General features: G+C 42.1%; 1 protein-coding gene across 2 annotated transcripts in view; it reads right to left on the reverse strand.

Moving 5' to 3' along the window:
• Window positions 1–16,867, reverse strand: part of ATAD2B (ATPase family AAA domain containing 2B) — a gene marked incomplete at its 5' end in the record, with an annotated part of 78,508 nt that extends 61,641 nt beyond the window's left edge. Inside the window, 2 exons of one of the 2 annotated variants that reach the window (XM_084261721.1) lie at window positions 1,457–1,611; window positions 16,712–16,867. In XM_084261721.1, coding sequence (XP_084117847.1) covers window positions 1,457–1,611; window positions 16,712–16,867 — 311 coding nt within the window. Of the gene's footprint in view, window positions 1–1,456; window positions 1,612–16,660 lie in introns of both variants that reach the window. The other variant, XM_084261720.1, reaches the window with a different exon arrangement.
• Between the last annotated feature and the right edge of the window lie 2,463 nt (window positions 16,868–19,330).

Raw genomic sequence — 19,330 nt, forward strand, 5'->3', positions numbered from 1 at the left:
CAGCCTGGAGAAGAGAAGGCTGCGGGAGGACCTCATTACAGCCTTTCAGTATCTGAAAGGAGCTTAGAAGCAGAAGGGGGTTCAACTTTTTAAAAGGGCAGACAATGGCAGGACAAGGGGGAATGGATTAAAACTAAAGGAAGGAAGGTTTAGATTAGATATTAGGGGGGGGGGTTTTACAGAGAGAGTGGTGAGGCGCTGGAACAGGCTGCCCAGAGAGGTGGTGGATGCCCCATCCCTGGGGGTGTTCAAGGCCAGGTTGGATGGGGCCCTGGGCAACCTTGTGTAGATCCAGGCCTGAGGTTGATGGCCCTGCCTGTGGCAGGGGGGTTAGAGCTCTGTGATCCTTGGGGTCCCTTCCAATCCATGCCATTCTATGATTCTATGAAAACAACCCCCTAAGATGCAAAGACATGTCACAGTGGATTCTACGTGACTAACAACATGAGTTTCAGTACACTGGCCAAATGTCATTTGACAGTCATCTAAATTCTCCAAGCCATATTAGATACTTTTTAAAAATGTCTTCGCCTTTCTAATAGGTCTAGTACAAGTCTACATTCCTAAATAAAGGAAGCAGAATGTGCATGAGTTTGAATACATTCCCAGATGACCATGGTACATAATATGCTACATTTAATTTATTCTGTTTAAAATAGAAAAACAGAAAGATCTATTTTAAGATTTACATAGCTTTTAAATATACTTCATCATAGCAGGCAACAGTCCAGTAATGAATTACAGTCATTCTTACATACAAAGTGCTGAAAGAATGATTTTTGATTTGTATATAAACATGAAATATATATCTACAAAAGAATCAGTATTAACTGAAAGTTCATGGCCCAGGAATATACTGTCTATACTTCCTCATAATTACTTGCAATCATGTGAAGAACCTTATGAACACAAGAAAGCTTTGTAAAATATTGATTAATCAGTTATAAGATGAAATTACTTCTCTTTTGAGTTATAAAAGTGTGGCAAGATCAAGGCTATATTTAATAAAAACCAGTAATTTACTTGAGTCTTTATAATCAAACAGAGAAGAGAGGCTGAAAACAACAACAGAAAGAAAGAAATTTGACCACTATCCATTCCCTAAAGATTATAATACTGATTTCCTAATTAAAATATTAAGTCTTCTTATAGCTTGAGTGCATAAAAACACCAATTAAGTCACTAAATTCGGACATATCAGGATACCAGAAATCAGACGGCATTTCAAAGAAAATTACTTTCCGTTTTTGCACAAATTTGCATGGAAAGGAAACACAGAGATGAGAGGATTGATGTAAACCACGTTCCTGGAGTCTTAAACTAAAAGAAACTGTACAAAAATAACACGTTTCAAAAATATACTCCTGGAGTGTGCGCTCGCTGCAGAGATAGCGCCAGCGGGTTACGAACGGAGGAGAAATGGGTAAATGTCGTTATCCTCTCGGCACCACGTTACCTGGACTGTCCAGCTGAGATGCTCCATTCCTCTCGCTGCCCAGAACTGCGTGATTTTGATTTGTCTTTGCACACAGGATCAGCATGTTTTGAGGTACGTTTGGCGGGAGGAGATATGTGGCTATCACTCAAACTAGCATCACTACCTTCATCTTTCTGGAAAGAAAAAAAAAGCAACAGACCATAATTAATTGGCTCGTTTGTATATATCCTTATAGAAAAAGAGGAACCTTAAGCTTAGTAAAAGGGAAGTCTCTATCACACTCTTAGTAACCAGCTTGTTTGAAACATTAAATATGTTTATCCTGAAAACATTACTAGAAACTAAGAAAATATTTGGTTGTAAATATTAAACTTTTCTACAATATTTTACCTTTATTTCTGCATAAGCACTCTGTTTCTCTAACCCACTCTATTTTGTATATCATACGTGACGCTGCTACTCTTACACTACTTGCAGAAGGACTCAAAGTGCAAAAAAGATAAAAAGGCCTTAGGAAAATTATGATACTTAGGAACACAGCAGAATTTATTGTATTGACATTGTATTTGTCTTTAAAATGCTGAAAGTCACATTATGCTACTCCTTCTTGTAAGGGTTTCCCTTTAGACTGTCAAACACACAGCTACTGTGTTACAGTCCACACTGCCAGTGGACTTAATACTTTTATGGCACATTTTATCTAATGCTTCCATTAACAGCATTATACACATTAACAGCATTAGCCTTAACACCTTTAAGAAGCACCTAAACTCTGCTTGGGGTTTTTTTCTACTGTACTTATTAGAGGAAACAGACAGAAACGCAGGTAGTAGAGCAAGGGATGACTTCAGACTGTACATAAGAAATGGACAGACAATAAAACCTTGGAGGATCTGCTTCTGTTAAGATGAGCTAAAAAAAAAAAGAAAAAAGAAAAAAAATTGACTTTCTATAAACCACAAATTTTAGCTCATGGAAAGAAACTTGGAACAACAGCATAATCGACTTCCAGATATTAAGGTGATGATAAGCCCCTAAACTATGAACAAAAGATAATTTTACTTATATGCAAGGACATGATCATGGATGTCCTGTTTGTTCACCAAAGTTTATTATGACAATACTCCAGATAGTTCAACATTATGTCTCTCATACTCATACTCAAGAAATTACTTTTTAAAATGTATTTTCTCAAGGGAGCAAGACAGAGTATCACAGCAGGATATCTACAAAGTGGCAAAGCCTAAAGAAATCCAAGTGTGCCAGTGCATTTCAACAAGACAGTTCAGCACCACTGAACACGGGGACTGGCCCACGAGCTCCCTTGCCTGGCTACGCAGCACCACTCCAACCTCCTTTGATTTTCCAGGAGTTGGACTCGATGATCCTTATGGGTCCCTTCCAACTCAGGATATTCTATGATTCTGTGGTTCTCTGAACGTTGACCTGACCCACCTATAAACCAAAAGTTCCAGAAGTTTGGTGCATCATGCCTTAACATTTTGTCCCTCAATACATATTTTTAACAAAAAATAACTGATTTAAATACTTACAATACTAGCAATAAATTGATATACCATATTCATTATGATACAATATTTATTTGCTGAATACATTATATTCAGTCATTTTTATTTATAATATAAATACTTGTAAAACCTCTTGAGAATACTAAAAATACTAAACACTAAAAGTTAGCATTAAATGCAAACCAGCCCATGGTCACATCTCATTTTAAAAATCATTTTAAACTCTCTTTTAAAATAGTTTTAGCCTGTCAAGGTAAATCCAGGGAGCAAGAGAGGTCTCTATTAATTCAACCTTTCACTTCTTGAGAAAGTGCATCAATGTAACTCAAAATATCATCTACACTAATAGATCATAATTAATGGATTCTAAACTGAGAATCGAAGTGGGAGCAAAGGCAACCACCCCATTCATTCCTAAATACAATACACTGCACCTTGCAGAGCACTGCAAAAAACACACGCAGCCACCCAGCTGGTTTCCAGAACACTCTGCACCTACAAAACACCGCTTTTCACAACATGTTAAGAGTGTACATATTCACTTTGGAATACTGTAAGCATTTGTGTATGTACTTTTTGCTTTATCCAGCCACAAGTTTATTTGTGGACTTACAGAAATATACCACGGCTAAGTCAATTTTAGTAACAACTTTCTGAAATTACAAGAGCAACCCTGCACAGGACAGAGGCAGAGTTTCAAGGGAAGCCACAGAACCAGTTTTGAACCGGCTAGGCAAGACAGCGAAAATTAAGTTAAGAAAAAGGAAGCATGTAAAGAAGCTTTATGAGAGCTAACATTAAAGCTGTTTTGCAAGCAGTGAAATTAATAATGCATAGGTTGCTATACTCCAGCTCTGCCCCTTCCCATGCAAAAATCCAAACTCTTCTCAGGTCTCCCATAACCACCTTTCTCTACAGTTCCTCCAGTTCCCTGCCTCTGGTCCCACATCTCAATATTACCTGGTATCCCTCCTTTGTTCTGGCTATCTATTGGTCAAAGGCAATACAGAGATGTAATTTCCAAGCTACATGTATGCCACACAGTCTGCTGGCAGGTAAAACAAAAGATTAGCTATAACCCTGAAGATAAAATCTGCTGCTTCAGGTTTTCCTCTGCTACTGAATTACTAATATTCACAAAAATTATAAAAGCTGAGTATCTTCAAGATCTCTAGTATCATCAAATGATCAGATACTGGCCAATAGCTTCAAAAACTAGGAAAGCCAGGACCGTTGCCTAAGGAACCAGATGAGCAGTGCAGGGGTTTACTCAACAGAGGTAATAATTTCTGGTTATTCTTTTTTTAGGATGTTTGTGTCTGTTGAGCCTCATTTGCCTGCACATTAACTCTACACATAACAAGTACAAAGCAAGTCTAAATTTTAAGACAGTCAAAGCCCAAATGCTAGCTTAAGTTAGGATACCTGCTGCAAAAGATGCACAAACATACAAAACATTTTATCATGAAGTAGTGAGACTGAAATAAGAAATCGCTGAATTTTTAAATATATCAATAAAAATCCAAGATCAATTTTCCAGTTAAAATTCAAGCTCTAGGGAATCAAATCACACCTAAGACTGCCATCCAGAACTTTTACCTGCCTACAGTAAAATATGGAGATGGAGCTTTCATTACACTCAAGAGATTAGCCAAACTGGGATATGCTAGAACAAGAAAAGAAATTAATTTCAATTTGAGAAGCCTTTACAGAGAGCAGCCTATCCACTGTTTCCTCCCATTTATAGCAAGAGAGGTCTAACAATTCCACTGTACTCAACTTGCTCCCTCACGTAACTGGGTCTCAAACCATTTATAACTTTAATGATTAAAAATAGTGCTTCAGTTTCAACCCAGAAACTTATTACTTAACAGTACACATCATGAAAACGTTCTGGGACTAGAAAGGGAAATGTATGATACAAGCATCAAACTTAAAAATTAAGAAATTAATAATGCAATTGCAGAAGTAGGAACCAATGCACTGAACTCAAAGCTCCTAATGAAACATTGGCACTGAAGCAAATGCACTGACATGCTGAGAGAACATGGAGAATGTGAATTAATAAAATTTTAATCATGTCAGAAATTGCCTGAAAGCCTATCAAAGCAACAAAGAAAAAGCAAACACAGAAGAATCAAAAAAATGAGTTTACATAGCATCAGGAAGTAGAAAGAGGTAAACAAAATCTAGCACAACTGTGGTGATCTAAGAGAAAGCCAAACTCATCAAACTCAGAAGCAGCAGAACCCAGCACAGCTTATGGAAACTACTCCCACTAACAACAAGAAAATAACTGGAGATAACAGAACACCGTCCATGGTCTAAACTGGCAAAACATAGTCTTCATTATCTCTGGATTTACAAGCAAAATGGAATACAACAGCTGAATGAGTACTGCAAATTAGTTGAGCTAAGATTCAACAGTGAGAGTCTTGCAGGGTAGTGGAACAAGCTCTGGTAACATACTGTCACAGAAAGCAGCTGAATGATGGTAGCAATACATCTAGAAACCAAATCTAAAATGAGTAAGTAAACAGAGCAATAAAATAAATATAGCTGCATACTTCTCTCTTTTCTCTGCTTTGTATGAAAAGGAGAAAGATGGAAAACCTGTTTATTGTAACACACACATTCATGACCAGGCTACAGAAACACTGACACACAGTAAAACCTGTGGCCTCTTACATATCCATCCCTACATTTCAAGATAATAAGTAGATACTAACAGAGCTTTATTTATAACATTTAGAGACAAATCCTTAGGATTTCAAGGACCATGAACTAGAAAGCAATGATTCAAACCGACTTCTTCCTTCTCAAACTACCCACTTAGAAAAAAGCAACCACACACCTGGTCTTTCAGCATGACAGAAGGACACACAGACCAAGGGAGTCCTCATGGACAAGGCCTTGCCTCCAGGGATATCACTGGGACCAGGTAGCTAAAGCACAAAACCCAACTAATTTTAAAGATTACTTCTAGCATACTGAAGGGAGGGTGTGGGATTTTTTGCCACTTCTGTTTTTTTAAGTTGGCTCTCCTGAGAGTATCTCAAGAACTCTGAACACTGCTGAACTTCCCAAGATAACCATAATCCAGCACCCTTGTTACTACAGGGTAAGTACGAACCATCTCTATCATCATGATCTCCAAGTATATGACCACGAGTTCATCAAGTTTCTGAGCATGGATGACTTAACATCCAAACCACAGCCACACCTTGCAATTTCTGAAAAAGGCACCATCTGGTTCACCACAGGTTCAGTGTCGGGCTTTATTAAAGCACAGGTATGCAGACATGAATATTTGAGTTTTCCACCATGGTCAAACTTGCTCTCCTTGCCATACATTTTGTGGGTCACACCCTTCTTCTGACTAACTCTCTGCCACACCCAGAAAGTTACCATGATTGCTCATCCAACTTCACATATCAGACATGAGGGTTTTCAACCTTTCAGAATCTGTTTTCCTCTTTTGTATGAGCTCTTCCCATGTCTAAAACAAGAAATTAAGACATACTGACTTTCAATCTTCAACTGATCAATCCTATTCCTTTGTTTTTCGTTAAAAGCATAAATGATTTTAACTCATTTGTCTTTCTGACCCATCAAACAAGCATAAAACAAGCTAAACTTTTTTGTCTTAATAAATAGACATTTACAAAGTATCTGTTTCAGCTACAGGTTTTCAAAAAACATCTACTTCTTATTCTAGTTAATTCTTAGCTTCTAACATTTACAATAACTTTCTCCTCACTGTTTGACACTGAAGACAACTTCATGTATCTCTCAATCCTATTTTACTAACTTTGGAGAAACTCAATCCAGGTCCCCCAGTTACTTCCAATGTAAATTCAAATGTATTTTTTGCATGTCCCAGAATAACCTGGATTAATTTTTTTTAAAGTACATGTGAAAAAAATCTTTCCCTACCAGTTCATGCAGAGTTCTTGTGAAAATGGGCTGTCCATTAAAAAACGTAAAATACATACTCAGGGATATTTAATGCATTTAATAAACATTTTTATCCCATTGGTATAAAAACATAAAAGCTGTCTTTCCAAAATAAACCTTCTATGCATGAAAAACGTGATTAGATCCCCACTGTATCAATTAGTTAAGCTTATCACTCATCTTTAACCCTCTGATACCTATTCAGTTAACAAATAACTTGCTTTTTCTGTATTTAACTACAGTTTTAAACATACCAATAAATACACCAAAACCACTCTCTATCTGTCTGTCCAGTGATTCTGGATAAGCCACTTGCTCTCTTGTGTATCAGTTTCTGCAAAGGTAAAAAATATGGATTAAAACATTAACTTCAACATATTTATTGTATTCAAGAACTACTTTGAGAGCTATTGAAGAAAGTTAGGTAAAAGCTAGGCATCCTTCCTAACAGCTTTTTGGGATAGGCATAATAAGAAAAGAAGACTTCACAATCTCTCTGATATATTTTTAGTTTTGCTGTTACTTGGTTCTATGTTATAGTGACTGGATCAAAGTCTCTACCCTGACTGTGATAATGTCATATGACCAGAATCTAGCAAATCCCTTAAAATCTTTTTTTTTTTTAAAGTTTACAACTTTGCTTTAAAACATCTTCACAGAAAAGGAAAAAAAAATACTACAACTGTCCTTATGGTCAGTACAAATTCTCCGTAGCTGAAACACTCTCACCTGCGTGCTCAAACACAGCACCACACCTTGCCTTAGCCTTACACATCTGCACTATGTCCTAATTTCAGGATGACACATTGCAAGGCCCACTTTCTTCAGCACCAACACATCCTCACACGCTCCTCTTCTGCGGGGTGGGAAGAGGTAAGACCTGATACACTTGTCTCGGGGAAGAAGGTAACATGACTCAACCCCGGGTCACAGCATAATAAATACAGCAGATGGTATTCATGTCTGTCCACTATGTACTGCTTCATGCTAAACATCTACCTTTGTGTCCTAAAAATCCTGTGTAAGTATACTGCCTGTGTCTTCAAATGCCAAGAAGCTGGAAAAAAATGTGCTTGGATTAAAACACATAAACTACCTTACTAAGATCTCTGAGTGTCATTAAGGACTTTGTGTATTAACCTTACTGATAGCTTGACAAGAGACAAGGCTGGCTTAGAAGAACTCATCTTCTGGTTGTAGTTCTCTAATTTCCACTTGTTTGCACACAGTTGCTTATCAACCATTGGCTCTCCACAGGTGTTAAGGAAAAAAAGTAACAAGATTCATGCTTAAGTGCTTTATTACCTTGGGATAAACAACTACTAATGCTGGTTTTCACTGGTGGTAACAATAGTAAAGATTGTCTCAATTGTTCAGTAGAAGCCATTAGGAATATAGCCATTAAGAAAATAGAGAATATATCATCATCTAGATTTTTTCAGAAGAATAAATTCTTCCTCATTCATTCAGGTGGCATTTTTGTATGAGAAGATCTGCTTTCATTCTTTGACTAAATTTCCATTTTAATTCCTAGAATTCCTTTTCAGTTCTACAATTCAGGTTACTTATTGAAAAGCCTATTCCAAAAGCTTTTCAGAAGTTAGAAGTTTACAAGTTAAAAATAGAAGCCACTACTAAAACACTATTTACTGTGTACTTTCACACTTGCAACCATTCTCCTTGTCTGTAACACCTGTTCGTATCCAGGCAGAACACCTTTCAATGCCTCTTGATCTCACATCCAAAAAACTCCTGCAATCTTGTAGTTCTCTCCTCACTTGTAGGTTCATGAAAGAAACTTACAGAGCAGCCTCTGCCAAACTGAGAGCACCCATCAACTGCAAACTGAGGTTTGCTTTCCACCCATTGTCACTACCCTGCTCTGAGCACCTCCATCATGAAATTTCCCCTCCTTTGCACCCTTCATGAAAATTAGGGTGACATTGTGAATTTTCAGCTGATAATCAGAGGGATGGAAGAGAGGCAAAGAGAAGGAGGAGGGTGTGGGAAGGAGGGTTAGTTTCAGCTGGACCGGTAACCTGACCCTGATTCAGCTGATCAAATGGCCAGGCCAGCATTACTATTGGCACGTCAATTCGCTTTCACAACTGCAGAGTTAACAGCTTGCAGCACATGTGAAATCACACCTTCAGAAGAGAAAGTCTACTGAGAAGAGATCTCTATTTGCTGTATGGGGATCCACACCTCACTCAGAAGGTTTTCTGGAAGATCTACATATCACAAGTTTTAAACCCCCCAATTTTCCTAATTTAACACTGATGGAATCATAGACTGGTCTGGGTTGGAAGGGACCCCAAGGATCACAGAGTTTCAACCACCCTGCCATAGGCTGGGACACCAACCTCCAGGCCTGGAGCTACACAAGGTTGCCCAGGGGCCCATCCAACCTGGCCCTGAACACCTCCAGGGATGGGACATCCTCTGGGCAGCCCGTTCCAGCACCTTATGATTCTCTCTGTAAAGATCTTTCCCTAATATCTAATCTAAACCTTCCATCCTTTAGCTTCAATCCATTCCCCCTTGTCCTGCCATTGTCTATCCTGTGAAAAAGTTGATTCCCCTCCTGCTTATAAGCTCCCTTCAGGTACTGGAAGGCTGCAATGAGGTCCTCCCACAGCCTTCTCTTCTCCAGGCTGAACAAGCCCAGCTCCCTCAGCCTCTCTTTGTAGGGGAGGTGCTTCAGCCCTCTAATCATCTTCATGACCTCCTCTGAACCCTCTCCAACAGTTCCACATCTTTCTTGTATTGGAGGCCCCAGATCTGGACACAGGACTCTAGATGGGGCCTCACAAGGGCAGAGCAGAGAGGGACAATCACCTCCCTGGCCCTGCTGGCCACCCCTCTTCTGATGGAGCCCAGGACACCATTGGCCTTCCAAGCTGCAAGAGCACACTGCTGGCTCATGTTAAGTTTCTCTAAAAGCAAAGCATTTTTAGTCAGAACCACACTACTTCCATGAGTTTCTAGATTCTGCTGAAGCAAAAATTATATGTATGCAACCACCTGAGAATGTTCGTAAATCAGAAGTGGAAAACAATGAAAATACTCAACTTTTTATCCTACCCTTAGTCCTCAAAAATCCATCTTGTTTCTGCTGAACAACCCCATCCCAAAGACCGTTTGGAAGACACAGCCTCCTTTAGGTACTACTATAAACCTAAATAAGGAAGCAGATGGATCTGAATGACGATAACATGTCAGAAACCAGAGAAAACTAGAGGGTTCCCCAAGTTTTGGACATGACCACATACTTGACTCAGTACATTAAGGAAGGAAATGTCTGTAGCAAGTGAAGCTAAGAAGGAGCTGGCCTTCTGTTGAAAAAACATGGGATTAAAAACACTTAGGTATCTCTAGCTACAATGCATCTGAAGACAGTATTTCAAAAGAAAAAAATTAAAACTGTAATATGAAATCTTAAGATTGATATATTGACATTTAAATCATATTAAAACAAAAATTCAAGGTCTGAAAGATAAATCAGAGAAATAGTAGAAGGCAGTTATTAAGTATTTGGAATGAGGGATTGCTGAAGCATGGCAACAAATTTCAATGCAAGTAATCTCTTCCACACGTACAGAAAGAACAGCTTCTTCATTTCAGGTTACTTAAAGAGCTTGGCTCAACTACTTATCTATTTAAAATGAAGCAATTGACTGGAGGTTGGACAAAAGCAAAAAGCCCATTTCCCAAATTATGAAAACCCTCAAACTGAAGCGTCTGCAACTAGACGCAAACTTCCCACCAAAGCTTTACATTAGTTAGGTCATTAACATACAAAACAAGAAGCATAAAGATAAAACCACAAAATTCAGAACAGGATACAAAAACCACGGAACTTGGACAAGCTCATAAATTCTGTATTTCTGGTAAGAGAACTACAGCACCTCCTTATACCTAGTTCAGCTAGAGTTGAAGCTATTAGAGCATACACATACTCAGCAGTGCAAAATGAAAAAGCTTACAGGAGATAACACATTAATCTTACAGCTGGTTAAAAAGTGGCCTGTTTTAATAGCTACCAAGCAAGAAGAAATAAAATTTATTCAGGAAAAGAGTCCAAGCAAGTATAAATGCAAAACAACACTTGAACAATTTAAAGCAAAATTAATGGTTAAAATAAACCATGAAAATCCCATCAAAGGTAATAAAGACAATATTTCAAGAGTAAACTCAGACAGAAAAATTGTTTACAAAAAGCAGCAAAGCATGAAGAGTACCAAAAAAACGATAGAATGAAAAAGGCTGAAGAAATATTGTCAACTCCCATTGCAATAAATGGGTTCATGAGTGATATCACCCACACACGAAGTAATACATTAGAGCTAAAATATCTAATAAACAATCAGCAACCTTTAAAACAGTCACAGCACCAAAATAACAAGCAGTGAAAGCTTCAGCTCACTGATGCCTACTCGCTGGATGCTTTGGTTTGAGGGTTTCATAAAGTTTTACATAGAAATCGTTCAAAATATCATTAGATAGGAATGAAAAATTTTCCACAGTGCAGCAAATACCCAACAATTTAGGGCAGGATGTGCAAAACTGTACCACATCCAACTGAAACTGCACGGGGATGGAGGCGATCAGAATGTAATTACCTGAGCTAATTATCTTGCATAACCCCAAGCTGTATGCCACTCTTGCAACACTGTCATGGGATCTCTCGCGGCAATGGGTTAAGCTTTCTGCTTGAAGTTTCAACAGAGAGACAGTAGTTGGAGAAGCAGCTTTTATTCGTATTACTTTGGGGCAAGCCCAATGTTCAGAGGAAGCAATGCAGCACACCAAACATCAACACCATTTCCTGAATACTCTTTGGAGGTCTTATTCACTCTCTGGATTAGTCCTTAGATTGCTTCCTTTTAAGGCCCTGTAACAGCACGACAGCAAAGATAGCCAGCTTCGAACAGGATGCACAACAGCCGCCTAAAACAAACCCCGTACACTTTGGAGGTGTCCTGACTTCTCTGATAGCGGTCCAGACTGATTTGGCAACGTGCATAGGAAGAACTGAAACTCTAGGACACCCCTTTGGAAACGTGGAAGGATTACAAACGCTGACTGTATGGTATTTTGACAGAAACTTGGACATAGATTGCTTCCAACAATTGCTCAATTTCCCACTGTTCACAGATGTATTAATACCACGCTACCAAGGAACAGACTGCACAATTCGTTTTAGATCACTGATTTCTCCTGCAAAGTCCCAAAAGAGCAGCAGACCACTGAAACAGAAAAAACCCGACATTTTATTACACGCTGGCAAGATGAGCTTCCTTGGGAATCTGCCTTTAAATGAAATTGTTTGGAATAACATGACAAGCGACTATATTTCAGGATGTATTTCAAAGACCTGTAAAAGCGTTAGCCTCAGCACCTTTACTGATGTTACTGTAAACTCAAACAGTAAGGCAATACAGTTCTCTAAAAACAGATATTTGAGGAGCTTTTATTTTTCTGCTGAAGAGATTTACATGATGCTGGCCAGGAAGTGTAAATTTTCCAACATAAGAACTAACTTTTTCTATAGTTTTATTCTAAACCACAGAACATCCAGAACACTGTTAAGGCACTTTGCAAAGAAGGCAAAGAAAATTCGCTAATATCAATCAGGCTATTCCAAAAAGGAAAATTTAATTTTTAGAAAGCTCTAAGGGTTATGTTTAAAGCTAGGATTTTAAGTGAAATAATAGTACTTTTAAGTTCATTTTCTATGTTTACAACAGCTGACCATTAAAGGCTTTTTAAGCAGCAAAACACAGCAATGAGCTTACACTACAAAAGCTGCATTATCACCCAGAAATCAGAAAAAAACCCTATTTAATGTTACAGACTGTGAAATTACAGTAAGAGACACTGAAATGTACTGGTATTTCAGAGCATAAAAATGCTGCTTAACTTTACACCTTCCCACACTACAGCACTCTATCAATCCTCAAGTCTGTGTTTGCTCCTATTAGCAATTAAGTACAATGGAGAGCTCTAGGTTACCACGGAGTATGCTGAACGATGTCGGCAGTACTACTTTTAGCTAGGATGGCGGGTTACAATTATCACAGTGCCCTCAAGTAGCTCTTAAGGCACTGCTAATGCTTTCTTGGGTAATTAAATTAAGCTGATCTTGTATACATTTCTAAAATGTCTAACTAATACTCTGACATGACTTAAGAGTGTTTATATCACAATAAATTCATTAGTTTTCTTGATCAGCATATTTGATTTGTGTTCTGAGATGACTGAGGAAAATAATCTCCATCACCAAATAAGTGTTACCAACAATCACTACTCAGCATCTGAAAACATCAGACATCAGTAAATCAGATTTAACTAGTTATGGTCAGAGTATCCTCAATTCTTTCATAGCATGAATGAGTCCACTAGATTTAGAAGCCCTGCATTATAATTCTATGTTCCTGAAAACTCTGGAAGATATTGATGCACTTTCCTTGTCACACCGCTTTACGCCAGAACACTTCCCAAATGATAGAAAGAAAAAAACTGTAATTTATATAAAGATAAAACATAAATTTATGTATGAATAGCTTCAATTTATTTTAAGTAGAAGTAATGTATACATCAGCCCTGGAAGCAGGAAGAAAACAAAGCACAGATTTTCATCTCCATACCCTCTCAATGCACCCTATGACATCATTTCAAAGAATAAACTTCTTGGCTTCATGATCCATTAAGGAAGGGATTTTGTTCATTTGAATCTGGCTTCTGGTCAGTGGACACACATGTATTCATCTCAATCAGTGAATGCGTGGTCGCCAGTCGATAATTCAAAACAGTTTACTTTTCAGAGACTGACATCATCGCTTTCTCTAACATCAGCAAGTGCCACACTGGGAATACAGAGAATACGATAAAGGCGTTTAGACTATCATGGCCCATTTCCACAGAATGTGTGCTGCTTCCAGGTTCAGACGAAACAGAAATGGACACCGTTGATGTTACTCAACTTAAGATTGAACTGGAAGACTAGAAACTTAACTCAGGTTCTTGGGAGAGGAGGGGTTCAAGCCTATCCTTGTAAATAGGCATAAAAAAAACCCACAAAAAAACAAAACGAAAGAGAAAAAAAGACCGCACAAACCAACCCTACCAACCCTATGTATACCAGAAAAAGCCAAGAAGTAAAAAGAAGGGGAAAAGAAATATATATATAAAAGAGATGAAAAGCAACTCCTAACCCTTCATCTGGTCTAATCAGCATCTTACAGGATGTCATTAGATTACTAACTCTGTTTCTGTCACTAATAAGTAACAAGTAGATGATCTTTCAAAATACATTCTGAAAGGTAATAACAAGCATTGCCACTGAAAAGCATGTCTCTGAGAGTTCAAGTCAGAACCCTCTGTGGAAGAAAATTAAGTGCAAACAAGAAGTGTAACATCTCTGCCAGCTCTCCAAAACTCTAGCTGCCCATTAACCCGATTAACTGCTGGTAGTAAGGCTGATTTTCTGACACAACACACAAAAGATTTCAAGAGGACACACTGTTCAAGTCAAAAATTAAATAAATGAAGCAACATATAACTGCATGAAAATGATTGCAGTATGCTTTCTACACAAAACACAACCTCACTATCTGTCTCCCAACAGTCACTTCCAAAAGCAAAGGCTTTGTCTTCCTACTGCTGTACTTATTCATGTTCTAATCACTGAAATCCTCCTCTGGCACTACTTCAAGAAGAGTCGGCTCAGAAAGAAGCTGTATCACTGACAAATACTTACATCTGAAGAATAAACACAGTTGTACAAAGATGATTTTAAACTACAGTGACATATATACACACACACACCTATATTTAAAAAAAAAAAATATCACTGGGGAACAAAAAAAACCCAGAATAAAAACCCTGGATAACTTCTCCTCAGCTTCGGCAATCACATATTTAAAAAAAGAAAAAATCTACCTCAAACATGAGATGTGTTGTGAAGTGAAACAAGACCATTCCCACACACCAAAATATACACTTGATTTTAGAAGAAATGCTATTTTAGAAGTGTGGCAGTATCCTGAGATGTATTTATGGGTTTTAAGACAATATTTTGCACAATCTTCTTTCCTTGCACCATGGTAATAACACAATTTAAACATTTTAGTGATTTGCAGCACAAAAAATACTATTCATAGATGAAAAATACTTGGAGAGAAGCCAAATCTATTTTTATTTTTTTTTTACCAGCAGAAAACTGCTTGCAAAGTAAGGCAGTAAGGGTTACACCAAACTTCGCCTCACAAACCACAAGACCCACGATATGAATAAACAGAAACTGCACACTGGAACAAGCAGAACAGCTTTTTACAGCCATGGTGCTGCATCCCCACGAGTCTAATAAAATTAAACAAGGGAGAAATAGGGGACAATGAGGAAAAGTAAGGTGGGGGAAGGGAAAACGTTAAGCATGAAAGAACCGAAAGAGAAGCACAGAAGTTACAGAATATCTAGTCAGTTATTATCGGGGGGGTTAGGAGTTTAAAACTAAAAGAACAGGGCAAAAGGTTTTCTGACAATTCCAGGTATCACCCTTCTGATCTGCCTCTGGCTGCTACTGCTGGTTTTAACTTGCCCGATTAACTTCTTCCTTAGCAGAGGCTGGGACATGGTCAGTCGGTGTGTGACTGTCAAACGCTTTGACCCCCAATTTTCACTTCCATATTTTCACTGCTTGTAAAACACGCATGCAGATCAGGCAAATATAACCACTAGCTTAAATCTTCAAAGCCCATAACCTTAGCAAGCCTAAAAGCCATAATTATCATTTTAAGAATGCAGTTGCTGTCAACAAACCTGCTTAGAGACAACAAGAGAGGAAAAAAAAAACACCCCTCTCCAAGTCTTCCTTCAGGTTAGCATTTATGGAATGTTAAGTTTCAAAATCAAGCTGCAGAATTCAATTGCCCTTAGACCGTACAACCGAAGTTATAAAAAATAAGTCACGTTGGGAAAGCATTCACCTTAAACCCGGGGGCAAAATGACATCCTCCCAGCTTGGGGCGGGGGAATATCACAAAACCGGGGGAAGCTTTCTCAGACATCAGCTTTCTGCCGCCGAAGCCGCCACGAGCACCCGGTTCAGCCGAACCGAGGTCACTTGGGGAAAAGGGGAGGAAAAAAATAAAACTAAAAGGCGGGGGGTGGCAGGGGAAGGAGGATTGCGAAGTTGCTGCAGGCGCAGCTCCCAACTTTTGTCTGGCAGCCGGCGCAGTGCCGGGCGCGGCCGCAGGGGGAGCACCGCGCCGCCGCCGGACCCCCGCCTGCCGCCGCCGCCGCCGCTCCGGCCCTGCCTGCCCCGGCCCGGCGCAGAGACCGGCAGCGGCAGGTCAGCAACTTCGTGTCCCCGGCAGCCCCTCACATGTCCCCGCCGCTCCCAGCCCCTGTCAGCGGCCCGCGCCTCTCGCCACCCCGGCGGAGACCGCCCTCGCCCCGCCGAGCAAGGAACCCAGTTGGGACGCGGCGGACAGCTCTCCGCGCCCGCCCCCCCGCCGCGTCCCCGGGCGCTCCGCCGGCTCCAGGGTCCCTCCTCACCACGGGCACCCTGCCGCCTCCGCCGTCATCCTCCTCCCCTCAAGCCGACAGCCGTCTCGGCGTTTCCCCCCACCAGCTCCTGTCCCCAGCGCCACCCCCCCCCCCCTCCCTCCACCTCCGGCAGCAACGGCGCTGTCCCCAGCGACTCCCTGGCCAAGGCCCTCGCCGCCTATACCCCCTCCCCGACTCTCCCCCGCCCCATGACCATTAGCCCCCCGGTCCTTACCCGCGCTGCCGCCGTCTCTTCCAGCCCGGCCGCATCTGTCTTGGTGCCCCTTTTGGAAGAGCGGGTCCGGGACGAGATGAAATGGCTGCCGGCTCCGGCCGCAGCGGCCGCCGCTTTGCCCAGGGGGCGCAAGGAGCTCTTCCTGGTGTTCACCATGGCCCCGAGGAGGGGGGACACGGGGGGCCGCCGCCGCCGCTGCTGCTGCCGCCGCCGCTGCCGCCGCCGGCGCGGAGGGAGGAGGGAGGGCGGACAGGCGGGGGCTCGGGTAGGGAGGGGAAGGGGAGGGAAAGGGGGAAGGGGGGAGGGGGAAGGAAGGAAAAAAAAAGTCCTCTGGGGAAGCCGGTCCGCCGGGCAGAGCCACAGACGGAGCCGCGCCGGCTCCTCCCGTCACTGCCGCCGCCTCCTCGGCTCAGTCTCACACTAACTGGCCGCCATTACTGTCCCTTCTCCCTTTCTCTCCTCGGTCCGCGGCGAGGCCGTCGGCTGCCGCCAGAGGGCGCTACGGCGCTGCCGCCGCCGCGCGCAGGCCGAGGCGGCCCCCGCTGCATACGTTCTAGCACGGCGCCGGCGTGCTCTATGGGCCTGGCGCTGGCCGGCGTGGGGGAGGCGGCGGCTGGCGGCCCCCGACGGGGTCCCCCGGGAGCGGGGCGGCGACGAGGCGCCTCGCCGTGCTCCCCCGCCGTGCCTGGGGAGGGCACGGCACGGCACCGCACGGTCGCCGGCGCCCCGTGCGACCGGGAGGACGGCGACTGCCGGCTTCACAGCAGGCGGGGCGGTTTCCAGGGGAGCTGGGGCGGGGGTTGCGCTGTCCTGTCAGGCTGCGCGGAGCAGGGCGGCCCGGGACGCAGCACCGACTCCGCGGCCGGTGCGCGGCGAAGCTGGAGCGGCCGCTGGGTCCCGGAGCCGTGATCCGCCCGAAGCCTGTCAGGAGCCGGCGGGCCGCTGCACGGGCCGGCCCCGGCGCTGCCGCTGTAACCCGCCGGGCCGGCGGAGCCGCCGCCGCCTCCTGAAGGCTGCTGAAGCCGAGGGACGAGGAGGGTGCGCTTAGGTGAGGAGTTCAGGGACAGGGAAGAAGCGGCCGCCCGAGGTCGGGGGGCTGAAGGGCGGCAGCGTTCACAGCCGAAAAGGGTGCTCAACCCCGGGACCTGGGGGACCCGAGCTCCCCTCTCCGGGGGGCCCTTTCCAACCCTGACACGACCGAGCAGAATCACAGAAGCATACAGTCGTTTAAGGTTGGAAAAAGCACCTAACATCATCGAGTCCAAACGTCGACACAAAACCACCATGTTTACTAACCCGTGTCCCGACGCGCCCTGTCCACAAGGCAAACATCCTCCACCATTTTACGCGGACAGCTCTCACAGGCTGGTGATTAAGAAACCCTCCCCGATAGCCGGGTTATCAGGGCCGCGCCCCGGACTCGCCTGCTGTACAAGTCACTGATAACATCCGTATTTTGCCCAGTCGCCTCAGTTTGCACTCGGCGTTCGCTGCTCAGTCGCTTATTTCTCCCTCGCCTCTCGCAGATCCAATAAATGTGTTTTAGAGGGAAGAATAATACTGTGCATCACAGTGCATTGGATGCCTAAATGCTATTTCAGGCTACTCAAGAGCTATAATCCAATCCCTTCTTGCTGATGTGCGGTCAGAATCACTCCTTTCTCACCACGACTTGCTGCCCTTTACCGAACTCACCACAGTGCCTGGACATAAGGCCCAACCCGAAAGCTGTAGAAGAAACGTAGCCAAGCAATAGGGGCATAGAGCTGTAAGGTGACAAAGTCTCAACCTTTTGACAGTGGCTTGTTTGGCACTGCCATGCAAGTTATTTCAGTGCTTTTTTTCTTCTCGATCAAAAAAGAATAGTATAATAAAATTACTGATCACATGGCTCAGGCCGTTAGGCTCGAGTAAGCATTATCAAATAATTTTTATTGTTTAAAGGTGGAAAATGCAATAATATCTCAGTAAAGAAGTGTAAGTGTAAAAGCCATTATTCCGCTTTCCTGGCGTACTCCCACATCTTTCTTTTCAATACTGAATTCTGAAAAGGTAGAGTAGAGCATGCACTTAAAAATAGAAAATATGCAATAATGACATTAGGATATGTAATAAGAAAATGGGCTATTTAGATTTCCAAGCAAAAATTTTCTTACTGTGAACAGCAACAAATTTTCATTTTTATGAGATACTCCAAAATACAGTGTGCTTTGGAGCTATGGTCCTTTTCTCATCTGTCATTCTCAGTTTAGAGGTTTTAATCAACAGTACTTCAACTCCTGTTCAAGAATCTACCAAGTCTTTCAAATGTATAGTTGCTCTGCTCCTCGCAATTAGTTTTGTTATGTTTCATGTCCTTTGTTTCTTCATTTATTTGTTCAAAGGTTGCAAAAGGATTTCATACACTTGTAGGCTAAAGGACGGGTTTTGAAAATGGCATTTGGCAATCACATTCTTTTATCCTTCAAAAGCAGGAATATGAGGGAACTGCAAGAAACTTCCCCTTATCACTCTGTGGGAATGAAACAGGAGATAGGTTTGCTAGAAGCTAGTATCACAGTCTTGTACTGTTCCATTTCTGTCCTGTACTACTGACAGGCTGTGTAAGCCAGGTATGGT

This window comes from Gallinula chloropus, assembly GCF_964237585.1.
Source record: "Gallinula chloropus genome assembly, chromosome: 3".
Taxonomy (NCBI): domain Eukaryota; kingdom Metazoa; phylum Chordata; class Aves; order Gruiformes; family Rallidae; genus Gallinula; species Gallinula chloropus.